The 18,255-nt window shown below is 55.0% G+C and overlaps 2 protein-coding genes and 1 non-coding gene across 3 annotated transcripts; 2 read left to right on the top strand and 1 right to left on the bottom strand.

Annotated features, from left to right (window-relative positions):
* Nucleotides 1-1,847: 1,847 nt before the first annotated feature.
* Nucleotides 1,848-2,849, bottom strand: LOC119920885 (olfactory receptor 11H6-like). Its single transcript, XM_038741106.1, has one exon. It carries the CDS (start codon nt 2,847-2,849, stop codon nt 1,848-1,850), a length of 1,002 nt encoding a protein of 333 aa, XP_038597034.1.
* A 9,756-nt stretch (nt 2,850-12,605) lies between these two features.
* LOC119921188 lies at nt 12,606-12,743 on the top strand. The gene has a single exon (XR_005448493.1). It is a non-coding gene; the product is annotated as a small nucleolar RNA SNORA7 (small nucleolar RNA).
* A 130-nt stretch (nt 12,744-12,873) lies between these two features.
* On the top strand, nt 12,874-17,758 carry LOC119920884 (olfactory receptor 4Q3-like; the record flags this gene model as incomplete). Its single annotated transcript, XM_038741105.1, has 2 exons — nt 12,874-12,913; nt 16,809-17,758. Coding segments are annotated over 2 exons (990 nt in total), but the record flags the coding sequence as incomplete, so codon positions are not given.
* Nucleotides 17,759-18,255: the final 497 nt, after the last annotated feature.

The raw sequence follows: 18,255 nt of genomic DNA, 5'->3' as shown, positions 1-18,255 counted from the left end.
GTGAGCCCTGCCGGGTGCCGGGAGCCCTGGGACCGATCGGGGCCCGCGGGGCGGAGGTTGAGGCACCTCCTGCCGGCGTGACGAAACGTGGATAGGCTGGATCTGAGTCCATAGTGGCTCTCCGGGGAAATCAATCAATCAATCAATCGTATTTATTGAGCGCTTACTGTGTGCAGAGCACTGTACTAAGCGCTTGGGAAGTACAAGTTGGCAACATATAGAGGCAGTCCCTACCCAACAGTGGGCTCACAGTCTAAAAGGGGAGACAGAGAACAAAACCAAACATACTAACAAAATAAAATAAATAGAATAGATATGTACAAGTAAAATAAATAAATAAATAAATAGAGTAATAAATATGTACAGACATATATACAGGTGCTGTGGGGAAGGGAAGGAGATAAGATGGGGGGATGGAAAGGGGGACGAGGGGGAGAGGAAGGAAGGGGCTCAGTCTGGGAAGGCCTCCTGGAGGAGGTGAGCTCTCAGTAGGGCCTTGAAGCGAGAAAGAGAGCTAGCTTGGCGGATGGGCAGAGGGAGGGCATTCCAGGCCCGAGGGATGACGTGGGCCGGGGGTCGATGGCGGGACAGGCGAGAACGAGGCACGGTGAGGAGATTAGTGGCAAAGGCTGGTCTACTGCAGGCTGGGCTGTAGAAGGAGAGAAGGGAGGTGAGGTAGGAGGGGGCGACGTGATGGAGAGCCTTGAAGCCGAGAGTGAGGAGTTTCTGCCTGATGCGCAGATTGATTGGTAGCCACTGGAGATTTTTGAGGAGGGGAGTAACATGCCCAGAGCGTTTCTGGACAAAGGAGGTTCCCAATACGGTATTCTGCACATAGTAGATGTCCAGTACAGTGCTGTGCACACAGGAGAATCTCATTGCGGTATGCTTTTTAAAAAAGGTATTTGTTAAGCGCTCACTATGTGCCAGGCACTGTACTAAGTGCCGGTGTAGATACAAGTTAATCAGGTTGGACACAGTCCCTGGCCCACCCACATGGGGTGCCCAGTTTTAATCCCCATTTTAGAGATGAGGTAACTGAGGCATGGAGAAGTGACGTGACTTGCCCAAGGTGACTCAGCCGACTAGTGATGGACCCCGTACTAGAATCCAGGTCCTTCTGACTCCTAGGCCTGTGCTCTGCCCATTATACCACACTCCATCCCCATGCCCAGTACAGTACTAGGCACACAGTAGGTTCCCAGAAGAAGCTTAGTAAATTTTGTTGAGATGGTTCAGAAATACAAAGAGTGATCCCTGCCTCCATGGACCTCAAAGTCTAAAAGAGGAGACAAGCCAACACAGTTTTGACCACCAAAGACTTAAGAGCAGAAGCGAAGCCCGAGCCACCCTTATGAGTTCCTTATTTCAGTCACTGGTTTCACTGAGCGCTTGCTGTGCACAGGACACTGTATAATAATAATGATGGCATTTATTAAGCGCTTACTATATGCAAAGCACTGTTCTAAGTGCTGGGGAGGTTACAAGGTAATCAGGTTGTCCCACGGAGGGCTCACAGTCTTAATCCCCATTTTACAGATGAGGTAACTGAGGCATAGAGAAGTTAAGTGACTGGCCCAAAGTCACACAGCTGACAATTGGCAGAGCCGGGGTTTGAACCCATGACTTCTGACTCCAAAGCCCGTGCTCTTTCCACTGAGCCACGCTGCTTCTCCCTGTATGTACTAAAGTTTTAGGTGAGTAGCCTATCATAGAGATGGTATTCCTGCCCGCTCACACCCCAACTCCCGCCCCAAGCCTAGCCTCTCTCTGAGCCACGATTGGCGAGATTTTCAGGGTGAGCAGTTGGGGACCGAGTGGTGTTTGTAGCATTTGCCCACCGAGGATCATTTCTGTGGTTCCCAGGGGCTGGTCGGGTCCCTCCAGCTCCTCCCCCGCCTCGGGCCCGCTCCCCTCACCCCAAACCCGGCCCAGAGGGCGGCCTTCATCTCCTGGTTCCGGAGGCTGTAGATGAGCGGGTTGCAGAGCGGCGTCAGCACAGAGTAGAACAGGGTCACGACTTTCTGGCCCCCACCCGAGCTCCCGGCCCCGGGGCTCACGTAGGTGCCCATGACGGAGCCGTAGAACAACGCCACCACGGCCAGGTGTGACCCGCAGGTAGAGAAGGCCTTGCGCCGGCCGGCGGCCGAGGGCACCCTCAGCACCGCCCGAAGCACCAGTGCGTAGGAGCCCAGGATGAAGATCAAGGTGCCCAAGAGGAGGAGGGTGCTGAGCCCCGCACAGATGAGCTCCACACCAGGTGCTGGTGTGCAGGACAGGGCCAGCAAGGGCCCCGGGTCACAGAGGAAGTGGTCGATGACATTGGGGCCGCAGAAGGGCAGCCGGGCCAACAGGTAAACAGGAAGGACGAAGCAGAGGAAGCCGCCCACCCAGCAGGTGACCACCAGGAGCCCGCAGAGCTGCGGGGTCATGATCGAGGGGTAGTGCAGAGGCCGGCAGATGGCCAGAAACCGGTCAAACGCCATGACCGATAGGTGGAAAGTCTCCGTGGTGCCCAGCGAGAAGAAGCAGTAGAATTGGAGGAAGCAGCCGGTGAGGGAGATGGCCTTGGTCTCGGAAAGGATGTTGGCCAGCATGTTGGGCACCGTGGAGGTGACGTAGCAGATCTCCAGGAAGGAGAAACTCCCCAGGAGGAGGTACATGGGGGTGTGGAGGCGGCGGTCCCGGCGCACGGCGCAGACGATGGCCCCGTTCCCCAGCAGGGTCAGGGCATAGGACGCGGAGAAGAAGGAGAAGAGGAGGGGCCGAATCTCCCGCCGGCACGGGAAGCCCAGGAGGATGAACCCGCTCACGGATCCAGAGTGGTTATTTCTTCCCAGGGTTTCCATTTGTCCTTAAAGGAGAAATGGAGTCATGCCATCAACAGGAACAAACTAGGGCAAGGCCTGGGTGGGGATCCATGCTGTATTGAGAAGTAGTGTGGCTCAGTGGAAAGAGCACGGGCTTTGGAGTCCGAGGTCATGGGTTCAAATCCTGGCTCTGCCAGCTGTGTGACTTTGGGTAAGTCACTTAACTTCTCTGTGCCTCAGTTACCTCATCTGTAAAAATGGGGATTAAGACTGTGAGCCCCACGTAGGACAACCTGATCACCTTGTAATATCTCTAGCGCTTAGAACAGTGCTTTGCACATAGTAAGTGCTTAATAAATGCCATTATTATTATTATTATTGGATGCCTACTGTGGGCAGAGCGGTCTACTGGGCATTAGAGTTCGGTTACTTAGCTTGTGAACCCCAGGTAGGACTGGGACTGTGACCAACCTAATTAACTTGTGCCTCCCCAAGCTCCTACAAGTGTTTGACACTGAGTAAGCACTTAACAAATATCATAATAAAGGGGGTAGAGGAACTCAAATCCAACAGGGAGGTAGCAGGCACAATTGGGTGAATTTCTCCTAGTTAGGAGCCAGAGACTAGGTATCCGCCCTAGTTCTGGACCTTTGACGCTGTGGACCACTCCCTCCTTCTGGAACGACTATGAGGTCCCGGGTTCTGCTGACCTGCTTCTAATCTAATCTGGCCGCTCCTTCTCAGTTTCCTTCATCAGTTCCTCTACTGCCTCTCATCTCTAACTGTGGGCTTTGTGCGTGGCTGTGCTAGGTCCCCTGCTTTTCTGACTCCACAACCACAGTCGTGGGGAGCCCATAAGTTCCCACAGCTTCACTTCCACCTCTGTGCAGACACTTCCCACATTTAACTCTCCAGCCCCGACTACTCATTTAAGTAGAGGTCCTCTGGCCTCCAGGACCTCTCCATCTCTATGTCACGTAGGTTCCTCAGACAAACTCAGAACGGCTAAAATGAAACTACTGATCTTCCTTCCTAAACCTGCTCCTCTTCACAACTCTCCCATCTCTGCCAATAACACTATCATCCTCCCCCTCCCCTGTTCTCTGTTCTTCCCCTCTCTTAGATTGAGAACCCCACGTGGGACAGGGGTTGTGTCCGACCTGATTATGTTATATCTACCCCAGCACTTAAAACAGTGCTTGGCACAAAATAAGCACGTAACAAATACCATTATTATTATTATTATTATTACTACCAGAATTTTAATTATTACCAGAAGTCCACAACCTAAGGGTCATCCTCTATGTGTCACCGTCTTCCAGCTCTCATAAATCATTCTGTCAGTAGATACTGTCTTTTAAGCCACTTTTTCTGTCTCTATATGTTGCCAACTTGTACTTCCCAAGCACTTAGCACAGTGCTCTGCACATAGTAAATGCTAAATAAATACGATTGATTGATTAAGCACGTACTTTGTGTGGGCATTGTAGTAAGCACTGGGGTAAATACAAGCTAACCAAGTTGGACACAATCCATGTCCCACAAGGAGCTCACAGTATTGATCCCCTTTTTAAAGGTGAGGTAACTGAAGTACGGAGAAGTGAAGTGACTTGCCCAAGGTCACACAGCAGATAAATGGTGGAGCTGGGATTAGAGTCCTTCTGACTAGGCCATACTACTTCTCGTGCCATTTCACTTTCCTGGGCCTCAGTTCCCTCATCTGCAAAATGGGGATTCAGTACTTGTTCTCCTCATCTTTAGGCTGTGAGCCCCGTGGGGGATCTAATTATCTCGTATCTCTCCCAGCACTTAGTACAGTACTTGACACATACCACTTAACAAACACCATTATTATTATTATTATTATTATTATTATTGTTATCGTAATTATTATTGTTGTCATCATTTTTCCTCTACAACATTGCCCAGATCCACTCTTTCCTCTCCAGCCAAACTGCTTCCACCATGGTCCGTCCACTTGGCATACATTAGTTAACTACTGGATTGGCCTCCTCACCTGTCTCCTGGCTGCCAGTTTCCCTCCACTCCCCCCAATCTATATTATGTGATGCTGCACAGATCACCTTCTTCAAACGTCAGTCATCCTCAAAACCCTCTACTGGCTTCCCATTTTCCTCCATATTAAAGATTCCTCACAGTAAGCTTCAAGGCTCTCCATCAATTCTTCCCATCTCTCATATCTGCTCTCTCCACACATTATTCCCCAGCTTATGCTCTTCATCCCTTCAAAGCAAACCCTCTAGCTGGACCTTGCTCATGTCATTACCATGACCTGGAACTTCCTCCTCAAATCCGACAGCCCATAGCTCTTACCATATTCAAAACCCTTTTGAAATCTCACCTCCTCCAGCAAACATGCCCTGATTAACTACCAGCACCCCGAGTTTATAAACCCATAGCCACCTCTAGCATTTTTGACTTTGTTTACCCCGACTCAACTACTGCATCAGCCTCGTCACTTGTTTATCCTGACTCAATTACTGCATCAGCCTCGTCACTGACCTCCCTATCTTCTGTCTCTCCCCTCTGCAGCTTCTACTTCACTTTGCTGCCTGGATTATTTTACTACGATATGATTTTACACCCATCTCACTTCTCTTCCAAAATCTCTAATGGTTGCCAGTTCCTGTCCACATCCACAGCAGAAACTCCTAACCATTGTCTTTAAGGCTTTCAATCAGCTCTCTCTTCCCTATTAGTCCTCACTTCTCTACCACTACAACCCAGTCCACCCACTTCACTCTCCAACCAGCCTACTCACTGGGCCTTATTCTTCGATTTTTCATTACCAACCTCTTATTCATTCATACCATCCCACCTGCCTGGAATTTCCTCCCCATTCACATCTGGCTGAGCATTATCCTCCCCATCTTCAAAGTCCTTCTGAAATCCCACCTCCTTTAGGAACCTTCTTTGACTAATTTCTCATTTCTCTACCCTACTTCTCCCACTATAACCACTGCATTATGTAAGCATTTGGGTATTCACTGCCTTCCCCAACCCTGTAGCCCTAAAATACACATCTTTATTCTGTATTGCTCTCTTCTATCTGTAATTTTAATTTCTGTCTCCCCTGATAGATTGTAAACCCCTAGGGATCAGGTCCACCAACTCCACTGCATGCTCCAAAGTGCTTAGTACTGTGATCTGGACATATCTTTCTTCAAAACTATTGTGACCAAAACAGAATTCTCACCTAAACCCTGTCCTTATCCCAACTTTTCCATCACCATCCTCCCTGTCTCACAAGCTGGTAACCTTAGTATTATCTCTGACTCATCCTTCTCATTCAACCCACATATTCAATGTCACCAAATCCTGTCTAGTCTACCTTCACAATACCTTTAGAATTCATCCTTTCCTCTCCATCCAAATTGCTACCACACTCAGCCAAGCACTTATCTCCTGCCTTGACTACTGGCATCAGCCTCCTCTCTGACCTCCCTGCCTCCTCTCCTTACCTACCTACCTCCTGCCCTGCAACCATACTTCATTCTGCTGTCTGGGTCATTTTTTGAAAAAGTTCAGTCCATATCTCCCCACTTAACAAAAATCACTCAATCTATCAAAGTATTTATGGAAAGCACTGTACTAAGCACTTGGGAGAGTACAATATACCAGGATTAGTAGACACCTTCGCTGCCCACAATGAGCTTACAGTCTAGAGCTTTTAAAAGTGTAAGGAGCCCGAAGTTGAATCCACTTAGTCTGTAAGCCATAGTAAGCACTTAACAAGTATCATTATTATTGTTATTACTATTATTGTTATTAACAGTCTAGAGGGGAAAGTGAATCATTAGGTCAGTTACTGCTCACGTGGGGCTCACATTCTAAGTAGGAAGGAGAACAGGTGTTGGATCTCCATTTTACAGTTGAGGAAATTGAGCCACAGAGAAGTTAATTGACTTGCCCAAGCAAGTGGTGGAGCTAGGATGAGAACACAGGTCCTCTGAGTTCCAGGCCCACGCTTTTTCAAATAGGCCCCACTGCTTCCTATAGATTATTTACACCTATCCTTAGCACTTATGTTTATTTGCTTGTTCAACTGTCTACCCCAATTTTTTTAAATTACTCTGTAAATAGTTTTATATTGTTGTCCCGTTAGAAGGCTATCTTCTTTTGGGAAGGGAATGCCTAATTTCTCTGTTTTATTTCCTAAGTGCTTAGTACAGTGCTTTGCACCCAATGGGCACCAGTAAATAATATTATTGCTACTACTATCAGTCGTAGACACAAATGAATGAATCTGTCAATTACCAATCAAAAGAGCATTTAGTGCCCAGGGTTTTGGCGGGTGTGGAGGAATGAGTCAGGGGCTTTCCAACCGTGAGTCCCCAGATTTTGAGTCAGGGAACCGGGCCCATACTGGCTTCACTTCACAACGACTTTGGAAGCTTTGATCTCCCCACAATGACCCAACACGGACCATTCAACAGCCCCGACTCTCTCTTCTCAACCCCTGACTCTTCCCCAGCGAACTAGCAGGGACATCCAACACCCCTGATTCTCCCCCCAATGACCCAGCATGGACTGTTCAACACCCCTGGCTCTCCCCTCTCCATCTCTGACTCTCCCCCAGTGACACTGAGTGGACACTCGTCCGTGGATCTGTCCAACCCACCCCCCCCACGCCCTCCCCCCGGACCCGCTGGTGCTTCTGGCTGCATGGCTCCCTGTGGGAACGTGTCCTGTGCTGGTCCCTCTCTGGATGCATGGGTTGGAGGCTGGATGGAGAGGGGTGGACTGCCTGAAGTTACATGTCTGCAGGGATGTAAATTGGTCGATGTGACCCAGGACCGGGAGGATTTGACCCTGTGCCTTTTTCCCAGGCTTTCCCGACCCCCGAGACCCCAAATCGTCCCCGACCTACTCTCTGCTGGTCAGTGATGAGACAGCCCCTCTCCGGACCTGCGACGGGTAGCGCCGGCCCAATTACTCCCCGAGACCCGGTTTGGGCCCTTCTGTACCACAGGAGTGGCCCTGCTTCCACCTCACTGCTGGGCTACCGGAATTCTCAGGTGTCAGTGGGGAAACCGAGGCACCCTTTTACCTCAAGCCGTTGGCCGCTTCCCCGAATCGAGCTGCAATCCCAGTCAGCGGGACCCATAGGCGGAGATTGAGTCCGGTACCACGACAGGGCCGAAATGCGGTCTGGCGTTCCGGGGGATTTGGAATTTATCCTGGCGGAAACGGTAGGAGCGGGTGGCCCCGACTCCGGTCCCCCGGGACAGCAGGAGGCCTCTTGGCAGTTGTGAGCGCTGCCTCTCCCTCCAACCGGCGGCTGCCCCTGGGGTCTGCTCGGGACTAGAGCGGAGAGACGCAGCCCCGGGGGAGAGGCCGAGGTCCTCCCTGGGATCTGGGCAGGCATGAAGGAGGCAGGTGCCGGAAGCCCCTCCGCCCCAAGCGCTTAGTACACTGCTCTGCATACGTAAGCGCTCAGTAAATACGGTCGATCGATTGACTGATTGACCCTTGCTGGGTCCGATCCCGGTGGAGAAGGAGCCGGTTTAAAGGCTGCCAAGTCCCGTCCTCTGAGCCGCCTCCCGGTCTCCTCTGAGGCCGCTCGGATCTGGAAGGACTGTGAGCCCACTGTTGGGTAGGGACTGTCTCTATATGTTGCCAACTTGCACTTCCCAAGCGCTTAGTACAGTGCTCTGCACACAGTAAGCGCACAATAAATACGATTGATTGATTGATTGATTGAAGGAGAGAGTGGGGAGGGGGGCAGGGGAGGAGAAGGGGGACGGGCAGGAGGCCAAGCCAGGCTGGGAGCGGAAAAATTCACGAACAAACAGTTTGTTCAATTTGCCGGACCGTCCTCCAACGAGAGTCCGGTAGCCTTAACCCCAGCGGAGGCTGTCTACACCGCCTCCAGGGCTCATAGCCGCCCCTGGTTCCACCCGTTGGACAACAGTGTCCCTCCCGTTCCTGGCCTCGGCCGCCCTTCCTCCTTCTCCTCCTCTTCCTTTTTCTCCGCTCCATCATGTCTACCCACTCTGTTAATTCGGATTCTCCCAAGCGTTTAGTACAGTGCTCTGGACACGGTAGGCGTTCAGCAAATGTCACTGAATGATTGATTGATTAATTGGTCATCATTATCATCATCCCCACCAGCAGCATTGTCTGAGCTCCCGCTGGGCGCAGAGCGCTGTGGCGGGCACCCGGAGGATAGAGGGACTGGAAGACGAGGTTCCTGATCTCGAGGCACTCAGAGTGGAAGCAGGAGCAGGCGGACACAAAGAAGTGACCGGGACGTGGACGCTGGAAACAGTAACCGTCTAAAGGGCCTAAAGAGATGCAGCTGGGGAGGGAAGGGGACGGTGACCGTAAAGCTTCCGACCCTGAGCTAATAATAATAATAATAATAATGATAATGGTGTTCGTTAAGCGCCAACTATGTGCCAAGCACTGTTCTAAGCGTTGGGGTAGATGCAAGGTAAACAGGTTGTTCCACGCGGGACTCACAGTCCTAATCCCCATTTTACAGATGAGGTAACTGAGGCACAGAGAAGTTTAGGACAGTGCCTGGCACCGAGTAAGTGCTCAACAAATACCGTCGAATACCGTTATTAAGCAGCGTGGCTCAGTGGAAAGAGCACGGGCTTTGGAGTCAGAGGTCGGGGGTTCAAATCCCGGCTTCGCCAATTGTCAGCTGTGTGACTTTGGGCAAGGCAAGTCACTTAACTTCTCTGTGCCTCAGTTACCTCATCTGTAAAATGGGGATTGACTGTGAGCCCCCGGTGGGACAACCTGATCACCTTGTAACCTCCCCAGCGCTTAGAACAGTGATTTGCACATAGTAAGCGCTTAATAAATGCCATTATTATTAAGCGCTTAGAACAGTGCTTTGCGCATAGTAAGCGCTTAATAAATGTTATTATCATTATTATTATTATTATTATTATTAAGCGGCTTGCCCAAGGTCACACAGCAGACAAGCGGCGGCGCCGGGATGAGAACCCCCGTCCTCTGACTCCCAAGCCCGGGCTCTTTCCACTGAGCTCCCCCCGACCCCGGCCGCCTCCAGCCGCTCCCTCAGCGTCTCCCAGAACGCGGCCCGTTCGGCCTCAGCCCCGGCCCCCAGCCCCGGCCCAGGCCAGCGCAGGATGGCCCCGGGGCCCAGTAGCCGGGCCAGGCCGGGGCAGCCGGGCAGCCGGCCGCGGCCCACGGGGTCCCGGACGAGCAGCAGCAGGCGGGGCGGGCCGGGGGCGTCCAGCAGGTGTTGCGTGGCGAGGCGCAGGGCCAGGGCGAGCCAGGGCCTGCGGAGGACGCACAGGGCGGCGCGGCTGGCCGCCAGCCCGGCCGCCACGCCGTCCGCCCGGGCCCGGCCCGGCACGTGGCTCAGTGGAACGAACCCGGGCTTTGGAGTCAGAGATCATAGGTTCAAATCCCGGCTCTGCCAACTGTCAGCTGTGTGACTTTGGGCAAGTCACTTCACTTCTCTGTGCCTCCGTTACCTCATCTGTGAAATGGGGATTTCAAAAAAAAACTGTGAGCCCCCTGTGGGACAACTTGATCACCTTGTAACCTCCCCCAGCGCTTAGAACAGTGCTTTGCACATAGTAAGCGCTTAACAAATGCCACCATCATCATCATCATCACGAAGTCCCGCTCGGGCAGACAGAGCCGCAGAGCCCGGCTCGGCCCGGACGCCTCCTCCAGGGCGGCCAGCAGCGCCCGCACCACCCAGTCCCGGTCAATCAATCAATCAATCGTATTTATTGAGCGCTTACTGTGTGCAGAGCACTGTACTAAGCGCTTGGGAAGTACAAGTTGGCAACATATAGAGACAGTCCCTACCCACAGTCTAAAAGGGAGAGACGGGCGCAGTGCCCCACGAAGGCGTCGTAGCGGTAGGGGCCACGCGGCCGCAGCAGCTGGAGGAGGAGGAGGGGGCAGCAGCCCCGCGGCGCGGAGCCCAAGGCCCGGGCGCGCAGGGCGGCCGCCGTCGGGGGCGGGAGCGGCAGGGGCAGCAGCAGCGCGGAGCTGGCCAGGAAGAGGAGCAGGCCGAGGCCCTCCGGCGGGCAGTGGGCGTGCAGGAAGGGGAGCAGCGGGGAGCGGCGGGGACCGGGCTCGGCGGCCTGGCTCTCGCACTCGACCCGCTCCAGGCCCGACACGTAGGAGGCGGGGGCCCGGGCCGCCCACGCGTCCAGCCAGGCGCCGTCGCAGCCGCAGGCGAAGAACACGTGTTGGAAGTCGACGAAGCCCGGCCGCCGCGGGATCCGCTCCTCCAGCCCCGGCTCCGGCGCCAGCGCCTCCTCGGAGCTGAGCCGCACCAGGAGAAGCCGGCCCCGGCCCGGCCCCGCCGGCTCCAGGGCTCCGGCCGGCAGGGCGCTCGGCCCCACGCGGCGCAGCAGCAGCACCCGCAGCGCGGGCAGCGGCCCCAGCAGGTGGGCCAGTCTAGAGGGGGAGACATATATTAATATAAATAAAAAAATTACAGATAGGTACATAAGTGCTGTGGGGCTGGAAAGGGAGATGAATAAAGGGAGCAAGTCAGGGCGACGCAGAAGTGGGTGGGAGAAGAGAAAGGACGGCTTAGTCCGGGAAAGCCTCTTGGAGGAGTTGTGCCTTCAATAAGGCTTTGAAGTTGGGTAGGGTAATTGTCTGTCTGATTTGAGAGGGAGGGCGTTCCAGGCCCCAGGCAGGATGTGAGCGAGGGATCGGCGGCGAGATAGACGAGATAGAGGTGCAGTGAGAAGATTAGCCCTGGAGGAGCAAAGTGTGCAGGCTGGGTTGTAGTAGAAGAGTAGCAAGGTGAGGTAGGAGGGGGCAAGGTGACTGAGTGCTTTAAAGCCAATAGCAGTTTTTGTTTGATGTGGAGGTGGTTGGGCAACCACCGGAGGTTCTTAAGGAGTGGGGAAACATGGACTGAACGTTTTCGTAGAAAAATGAACCGGCCAGCAGAGTGAAGTCTGGACTGGAGTGGGGTGAGACAGGAGGCAGGGAGATCAGCAAGGAGGCTGTTACAGTAATCGGGGAGGGATAGGATAAATGCTTAGATTAACGTGGTTGCAGTTTGGACGGAGAGGAAAGGACGGGTTTAAGTTAAGCCTCTCTGCCAAACTAGCTCTCTTCCTCCCTTCAAAGCCCTACTGAGAGCTCACCTCCTCCAGGAGGCCTTCCCAGGCTGAGCCTCCCCTTTTTCCTCTCTTCCTCCTCCTCCCCTCCCTCCCTCTGCCCTACCCTTTTCTCCTACCCCGCAGCACTTCTATATATTTGCACATATTTATTACTCTATTTTATTAATCATGTGTATATAGTTATAATTCTATTTATTCTGATGGTATTGACACCTGCCTACTTGTTTTGTTCTGTTATCTGTCTCCCCCTTTTAGACTGTGAGCCCGTTGTTGGGTAGGGACCGTCTCTGTATGTTGCCGATTTGTACTTCCCAAGCGCTTAGTACAGTGCTCTGCACACAGTAAGCGCTCAAAATATACGATTGAATGAAGGAATAAATGGCGACTTTACTGTTAGATTGAGCCGCGAGAAGCCCGAAACTCTGCTCTCCTACTCACAGCCCCGGCTTTTATTTTAGTGTCTTTTGGATTTATTCCTCTCCTGGCCTTTTAGGTTGTTTTTGTGTTCTTAGTTTTATTTTTTCCTTATGTGTTTGTCGCCAGTCCACCTCCCCCCTTTATTCTTAGATTGTGAATCCCTTAAATGCCAGGGACCCTGTCTAATTTTCACCCGTGTTTTCTTAACCTCGAGCTTTAGTGCAGGGCTACCTGCAAAGTGAGTGCTTAATAAACACTGGTAAACACTTATTGACCCCTCTCAGGATCGCACTTGGTGAGCTTCCAGTCCTCTACCAGTCTCGGCTACGGGAGGGAGAGTCAAGCAGAACGATACTCATTCCATTCCTAGCTTGGGCAGTGGCTAGCAAGTGGAAGGCAATCTGCTACAAGTCAAAACTCACCTGTGCTGAGCAGCAGCAGCATGGGAGAGAGTGGAGGGCCGAGACTCAAGCCCGTTGTTGGGTAGGGTTAGGGTTTATGTCTTTATGTGTTGTCGATTTGTACTTCTCAAGCGCTTAGTACAGTGCTCTGCATACAGTAAGCGCTCAATAAATACGATTGAATGAATGAATGACTGCGCAGAAGAAGGCAATGGTGAACCAGTTCCGTATTTTTACCAAGAAAACTCTATGGATACGCTACTAGAACGATTGTAGTTGGAGATGGGGCGTTGTAGGAGAAATATGTCCATGGAGTCGCTATGGATCGGAGACGACTCGACAGCACAAGACAAGACAAAGCACTTATCGAAGGCATATTTCCTCCAAGAGGCCTTCCCTAAATAAGCCCTCACATTCTATTCTCCCACTCCCTTCTGCTTCGCCCTAATTTGCTCCCTTTATTAACGCCCCCCCCCGCCCACCAGCCCCACAGCACTTATGTGCATATCTTTAATTAATTTGTTTATCAATCAGTCAATCGTATTTATTGAGCGCTTACTGTGTGCAGAGCACTGTACTAAGCGCTTGGGAAGTACAAGCTGGCAACATATAGAGACAGTCCCTACCCAACAGTGGGCTCACAGTCTAGTTTATATTGTCTGTCTCCCCCGTAGACTGTAAGCTCGCTATTAATAATAATAAAGATGGCATTTGTTAAGCGCTTACTATGTGCCAAGCACTGTTCTAAGCGCTGGGGTAGATACCAGGTAATCAGGTTGTCCCACGTGGGACTCACAGTCTTAATCCCCATTTTACAGAAGAGGTCACTGAGGCACAGAGAAGTTAAGCGACTTGCCCAAAGTCACACAGCTGACAAGTGGCGGAGCCGGGATTAGAACCCATGACCTCTAACTCCCAAGCCCGGGCTCTTTCCACTAAGCCAGGCTTCTTCAGAACCCACGTCCTCTGGAAGCAGAATCGGGTTGAGGGGGGTGGGGTGGAGGGTTTGGGAGAGCTGCGGCTCCATCATTAGCCCCAAACGGTCGTGAAGGGGGCAGGACGGTGGAAAGAGGAGCGAGATTAAACGCCACTGGAAATTCAGCCCTCCCCCCATCTAGGTTCCTCCAATCGCTCGGAGCGTCCCCTTGGGGCATCGCCTCCGGGCATCACCCCAGGGCATCTCCTCGGGGCACCTTCACCTCGGGACATCGTCTCCGGGCTCCCTCCAACCCTGAGCAGCTATGGAATTCACAGAGCTCGTTAATCTGGGTGAGTGAGTCGGCAAGGTCTTGGGAGGGCGGTGGAGAGGGAGGAGGGGGCAAGGGGAAGAGTATTCCCAAGACGGAAGACCCCACCCGCCATCTGTCTTCCTTCCCGCCCTGTGCCGCCCAGCTTTATAAGGGGATGAGGCCAGCGGAGCGCAGACTGGGGCAATGCTGGCCAGGAGCTCAGACCGGTAAAGGCCCCAGCACAGCCGCCCTCGCCCCCTCCGCTGGGGCCTCCGCTCCTCTACCCTCGCCCTCCTCCGCCTCCTTAGCCTCCCGCTCCTTCCACTCCGCGGGAACCGCTGTCCGCAGGCTGCCCTGCCTTTCGGAAAGGGCGGGGGAGGGGTGTGTGTGTGTGTGTGTGTGTGTGTGTGTGTGTGTGTGTGTGTGTGTGTGTGTGTGTGTGTGTCTCGGGGGCGCGGGAACGACGGGATCCTAGACCATCTTCTCCCTCCCCCTCCCACTAGCCCAGCCCCTGCCCTCAGTGGAGACGGGCACTGAGCTGGGGGGCAGACCGGAACGGCCCTTCCACCCGGCGGGCCTAAACCCACCCCTAATGCTCGCAGTTTCCCTAGGTCCTCTGGCTCCGGGCTCATGGGGAGGTGTTGACCTTTCCAGGGCCATCCCCCCCCAACCCCCCCGCCCAGCATTCTAGCGTGGTGTTGGGTGGCTCTGCATGGTGACAAATTTCTGCTTCCTGCTCTTTCTCTGCCCCGCAGATCGGAATAGCGGGGAAATCTCCAGCCTCACATCGAGTTACCACAGTTGCCCGGGATGGAAGGCGCTGAAGGACTAGTTAGATACCGAGAGGTCAAATACTTCAGATTCAGCTCCTGACGAGGAGATTTAAGGCCGAACCGAGATTCCTGCCCCGGCCCCTGGCAAGGTCTCGGGACCTTGGAGCTGGGTCGGATACTAACGTCTCATTTGGTCCATCCCGGTTTAGTTTAGTGCTCTGCACAAAGTAAGCGATCAATAAACACCATTGACGATAATTCCCCTGTCCCCAGGAAGAATGGCTGCTAAGCAAAAGGGACTCACACACTGACCTCTTTGCAGGACTCTCTGAACACAGAGATTTCGTTGTCTCCGCGAGCAGCAAGAATTATTACATTTTGCACGAAGGGTCTACCTGAAGTATTTCCTGCTGCAGAGTAAGTCCATTTCCGCGCAGCCCCCTGGAGCGAGAAAAGTCGTCATGGCTTCTCTGGTCTGGAACGCAGTTAGGAGACTGTTTCCTCAACTTTCTCTTGGGCATTCTGAATATCCAGGCCCATGCTTTCTCGTTCTCTGACCATCCCAGTTGTCTTACCCTTCTCTAATCCTCTCCTGTGGCATTTGCTAAGTGCTCACTAAGTGCCAGGCACTGCACTAAGCTCTGGGGTGGATACAAGCTAATCGTGTCGGACACAGTCTCGGTCCCACGTAGGGCTCACAGACTCAATCCCCATTTTACAGATGAGGTAACCGAGGCACAGAGAAGTGAAGTGACTTGCCCGGGTCACACAGCAGACCAGTGGCGGAGCCAGGATAAGAACCCATGACCTCCTAACACCCAGGCCCGTGCTTTATCCACTACTCCATGCTGCTTCTCTATCCTATCCCCTAAGTCTTTCTTACACCCAGACACAGGAGGCCTCACGCACAGGGAGCCGAGCCAAACCAATCATCAGTTCGAAAAGGCAAAACACGGTACTTGCAGATCTCTCAAAGACGGGTGCTTTTATTCATTCTTCTGCCCGCCCCCCCCCCCCCCCCCCCCCCCCCCAGAACAGAGCTAGGCCGAGGCCGTAGACACAATGGTTATTGTTCTGAGTGGATCCTTGGGCTACGTTCTCGTTGGCCCAAGAGCTCACCTGATTGACAGCTGCCCTCCTCACTCCTAGCCCAGACGTCATCTCTCAGGCTCCCCTGCCACTCTCTGCTTCTTTCTTTTCCTCTCTCCTCGTCCACTACTCCGGTGCTCATGTGCTCTGTTCCTCCCCAGATCCCCGTCTGACCGGACCTCGCTCTGATTCTCTCGCCTCGGAAACTTCGTTCAAACTCTTCCCCCGTCCCTGGTACTCCCTCCAGTAGGGAGGTCTAGAGGGGAAAAGGGAGCAGAGGAACTGTCCAGGTGAGCAGTGGGATGGGACGGTCCGGGGCGCGGGGGGGCGGAGGAAGCAGTGGGACTGTCCAATGTGCAGGGGGATGAGCAGTGGAGCGGAACGGACCAGGGGTCGGGGGAAGCAAGAGGGGACGGTGTCTGACAGTCTCTCCTGCCTGCGGAAAGAGCACCTGTACCTGTTTAGCTGCCTGAAGCCAACGTGGCCCCGATGACACCTAGCGCCTGCCACGGGCCGTCAGACAGGTAGCCCCCACCCCCACTCCACCGAGCCCCGCCCTACCCACCCGAGGGTCCCCGGAAGGCCGGTGCTGGTGTCCTGGTCTGAACGGATTCCTCGGGGCTGACCTGTCCGGCTCACAGTGGCCCCGCTGGCCTTGGTGGACTTCCCCCCGCCCCGCCCCCTGACTCATTCCCCTTCCCAATCCCAGGGACCCTACAGTCCGATTCCCGGGAAACAGTATCCCTGGAATCAAGCCCGACCCTCTCCTGCTCTCCCCGAGCCGTCCTTTCACTCTCTCTCCCTCTGCCGGCTCTGTCCTTTCCCAGGCAGAAAAACAAGGGGCCCGACGCTCGGGTCCCCCTTCCCCCCACCCCCCGCAGCGGCGACTCCTTCTCTCCAGGTTAAATCTACGCCGGCGGGGTTGGGGGGGTCTGCGCTCAGTGCCCCCTGCCTGAGCCAGACTCTCCCGTCTGCAGGGCCCTCAGGGCCGAGAAGGGGGTGAACAGCTCGGCCGTGACGGAGTTCGTCCTTCTGGGTCTGCCCTCTTCTTGGGCGCCGCGGCTGCTTCTCTCCTGCCTCTTCTCGGCGGCCTTGGCGGCCATCGTGCTGGGGAACCTCCTGATTGTGGTGTCCGTGCGCGCTGCCCGGCGCCTCCTGCAAGCGCCCATGTACTTCTTCCTGGCCCACCTGGCCTTCCTGGACCTAGGCCTAGGCTGCGTCACGGTGCCCAAGGTCCTGGAAGACCTCCTGCGGGGCCGAGACACCATCTCCTTCCCGGCCTGCCTGGCCCAGGTGTGCGCCCTCCACCTGCTGGGGGCCAGCGAGATGCTCCTGCTCACGGCCATGGCTTACGACCGCTACGTGGCCATATGCCGGCCCCTGCGCTATCTGGCCATCATGGACCGGCTCCTGCGCCGCCGCCTGGTAGCCGCCTGCTGGGCCGGGGGCTTCGTGCACTCGGCCACGCAGGCCGTGCTCTTGCTGCGCCTCCCGTTCTGCGGCCCCAACCGACTGGACAACTTCTACTGCGACGTCCCCCAGGTCGTCAAGCTGGCCTGCGCCGACACCGCTGTCGTGGAAGTGCTAATGGTGGCCAACAGCGGCCTGCTGTCCCTCGCCTGCTTCGTGGTCCTGCTCGCCTCCTACGCCGTCATCCTGGCCACGCTGAGGTCGCGCCTGCGCCACGGACGGGGTCTGGCCACCTGCGCCTCGCACCTGACCGTGGTCAGCCTGATCTTCGGGCCGTGCGTTTTCATCTACCTGCGGCCCTTCCGCAGCTTCCCGGCCGACAAGGTGGTCTCCGTCTTCTACACCGTAGTCACCCCGGGCCTGAACCCGCTCGTCTACACGCTGAGGAACGCCGAGGTGAAGGCGGCCACCCAAAGGCTGGGGCGGACGCTCGCTGTCTCCTGCCGCCGCCGGCCGGGAGAGTGACCTGCCCCTGCAGACGGAGCCCGGCTGGGCCGCCCCCTGTTCCCCCCCGCTCTCCCAGCCCCGGGGGACGCTGCTGTGCCTCGGGCCGGGATCGCAGTTTTCTGGGGCGGAGGGTGGGGTCGAAGAGCGCCAGAGGTCCCCGTTCAGTCCGTCATTAGGCTAGAAGCCCCAGGAAAGAGGGATGGGAAGAGTCCCCCCCACACACACCAGGCTGCCGAGCGCGAAGCAGTGGAGTCGTCTCCACTGACGCTCACCTGGAGGGGATCAGTACCCCCGATGCCACCACCCCAGAGGACCGTCCTCGGGCCCCTCCACGCCCTGTCCCGGGCTGCCGGAGGGGCTGCCTGGGCCGGGGGGACTGACCAAGTCCCCGGCTCAGCCCGGGGGAGAGGAGAGGAGCGGGTCTCCTGTGCCTGGAAGCGGCCTGGGCCTCTTCCTCTGTCCGAGCTCCGGCAGGGGGCTCAGCACGCCCCCCCCCCCCCCCGAGCTCTCCATTC

This window comes from Tachyglossus aculeatus (genome assembly GCF_015852505.1).
Source record: "Tachyglossus aculeatus isolate mTacAcu1 chromosome 12 unlocalized genomic scaffold, mTacAcu1.pri SUPER_6_unloc_1, whole genome shotgun sequence".
Taxonomy (NCBI): Eukaryota; Metazoa; Chordata; class Mammalia; order Monotremata; family Tachyglossidae; genus Tachyglossus; species Tachyglossus aculeatus.
This window is presented reverse-complemented; position numbering and strand designations above follow the sequence as displayed.

What these genes read in the sequence shown, in the direction of transcription:
- LOC119920885 (XM_038741106.1), bottom strand. Translation starts at nt 2,849, where the DNA reads ATGGAAACCCTGGGAAGAAATAACCACTCTGGATCCGTGAGCGGGTTC.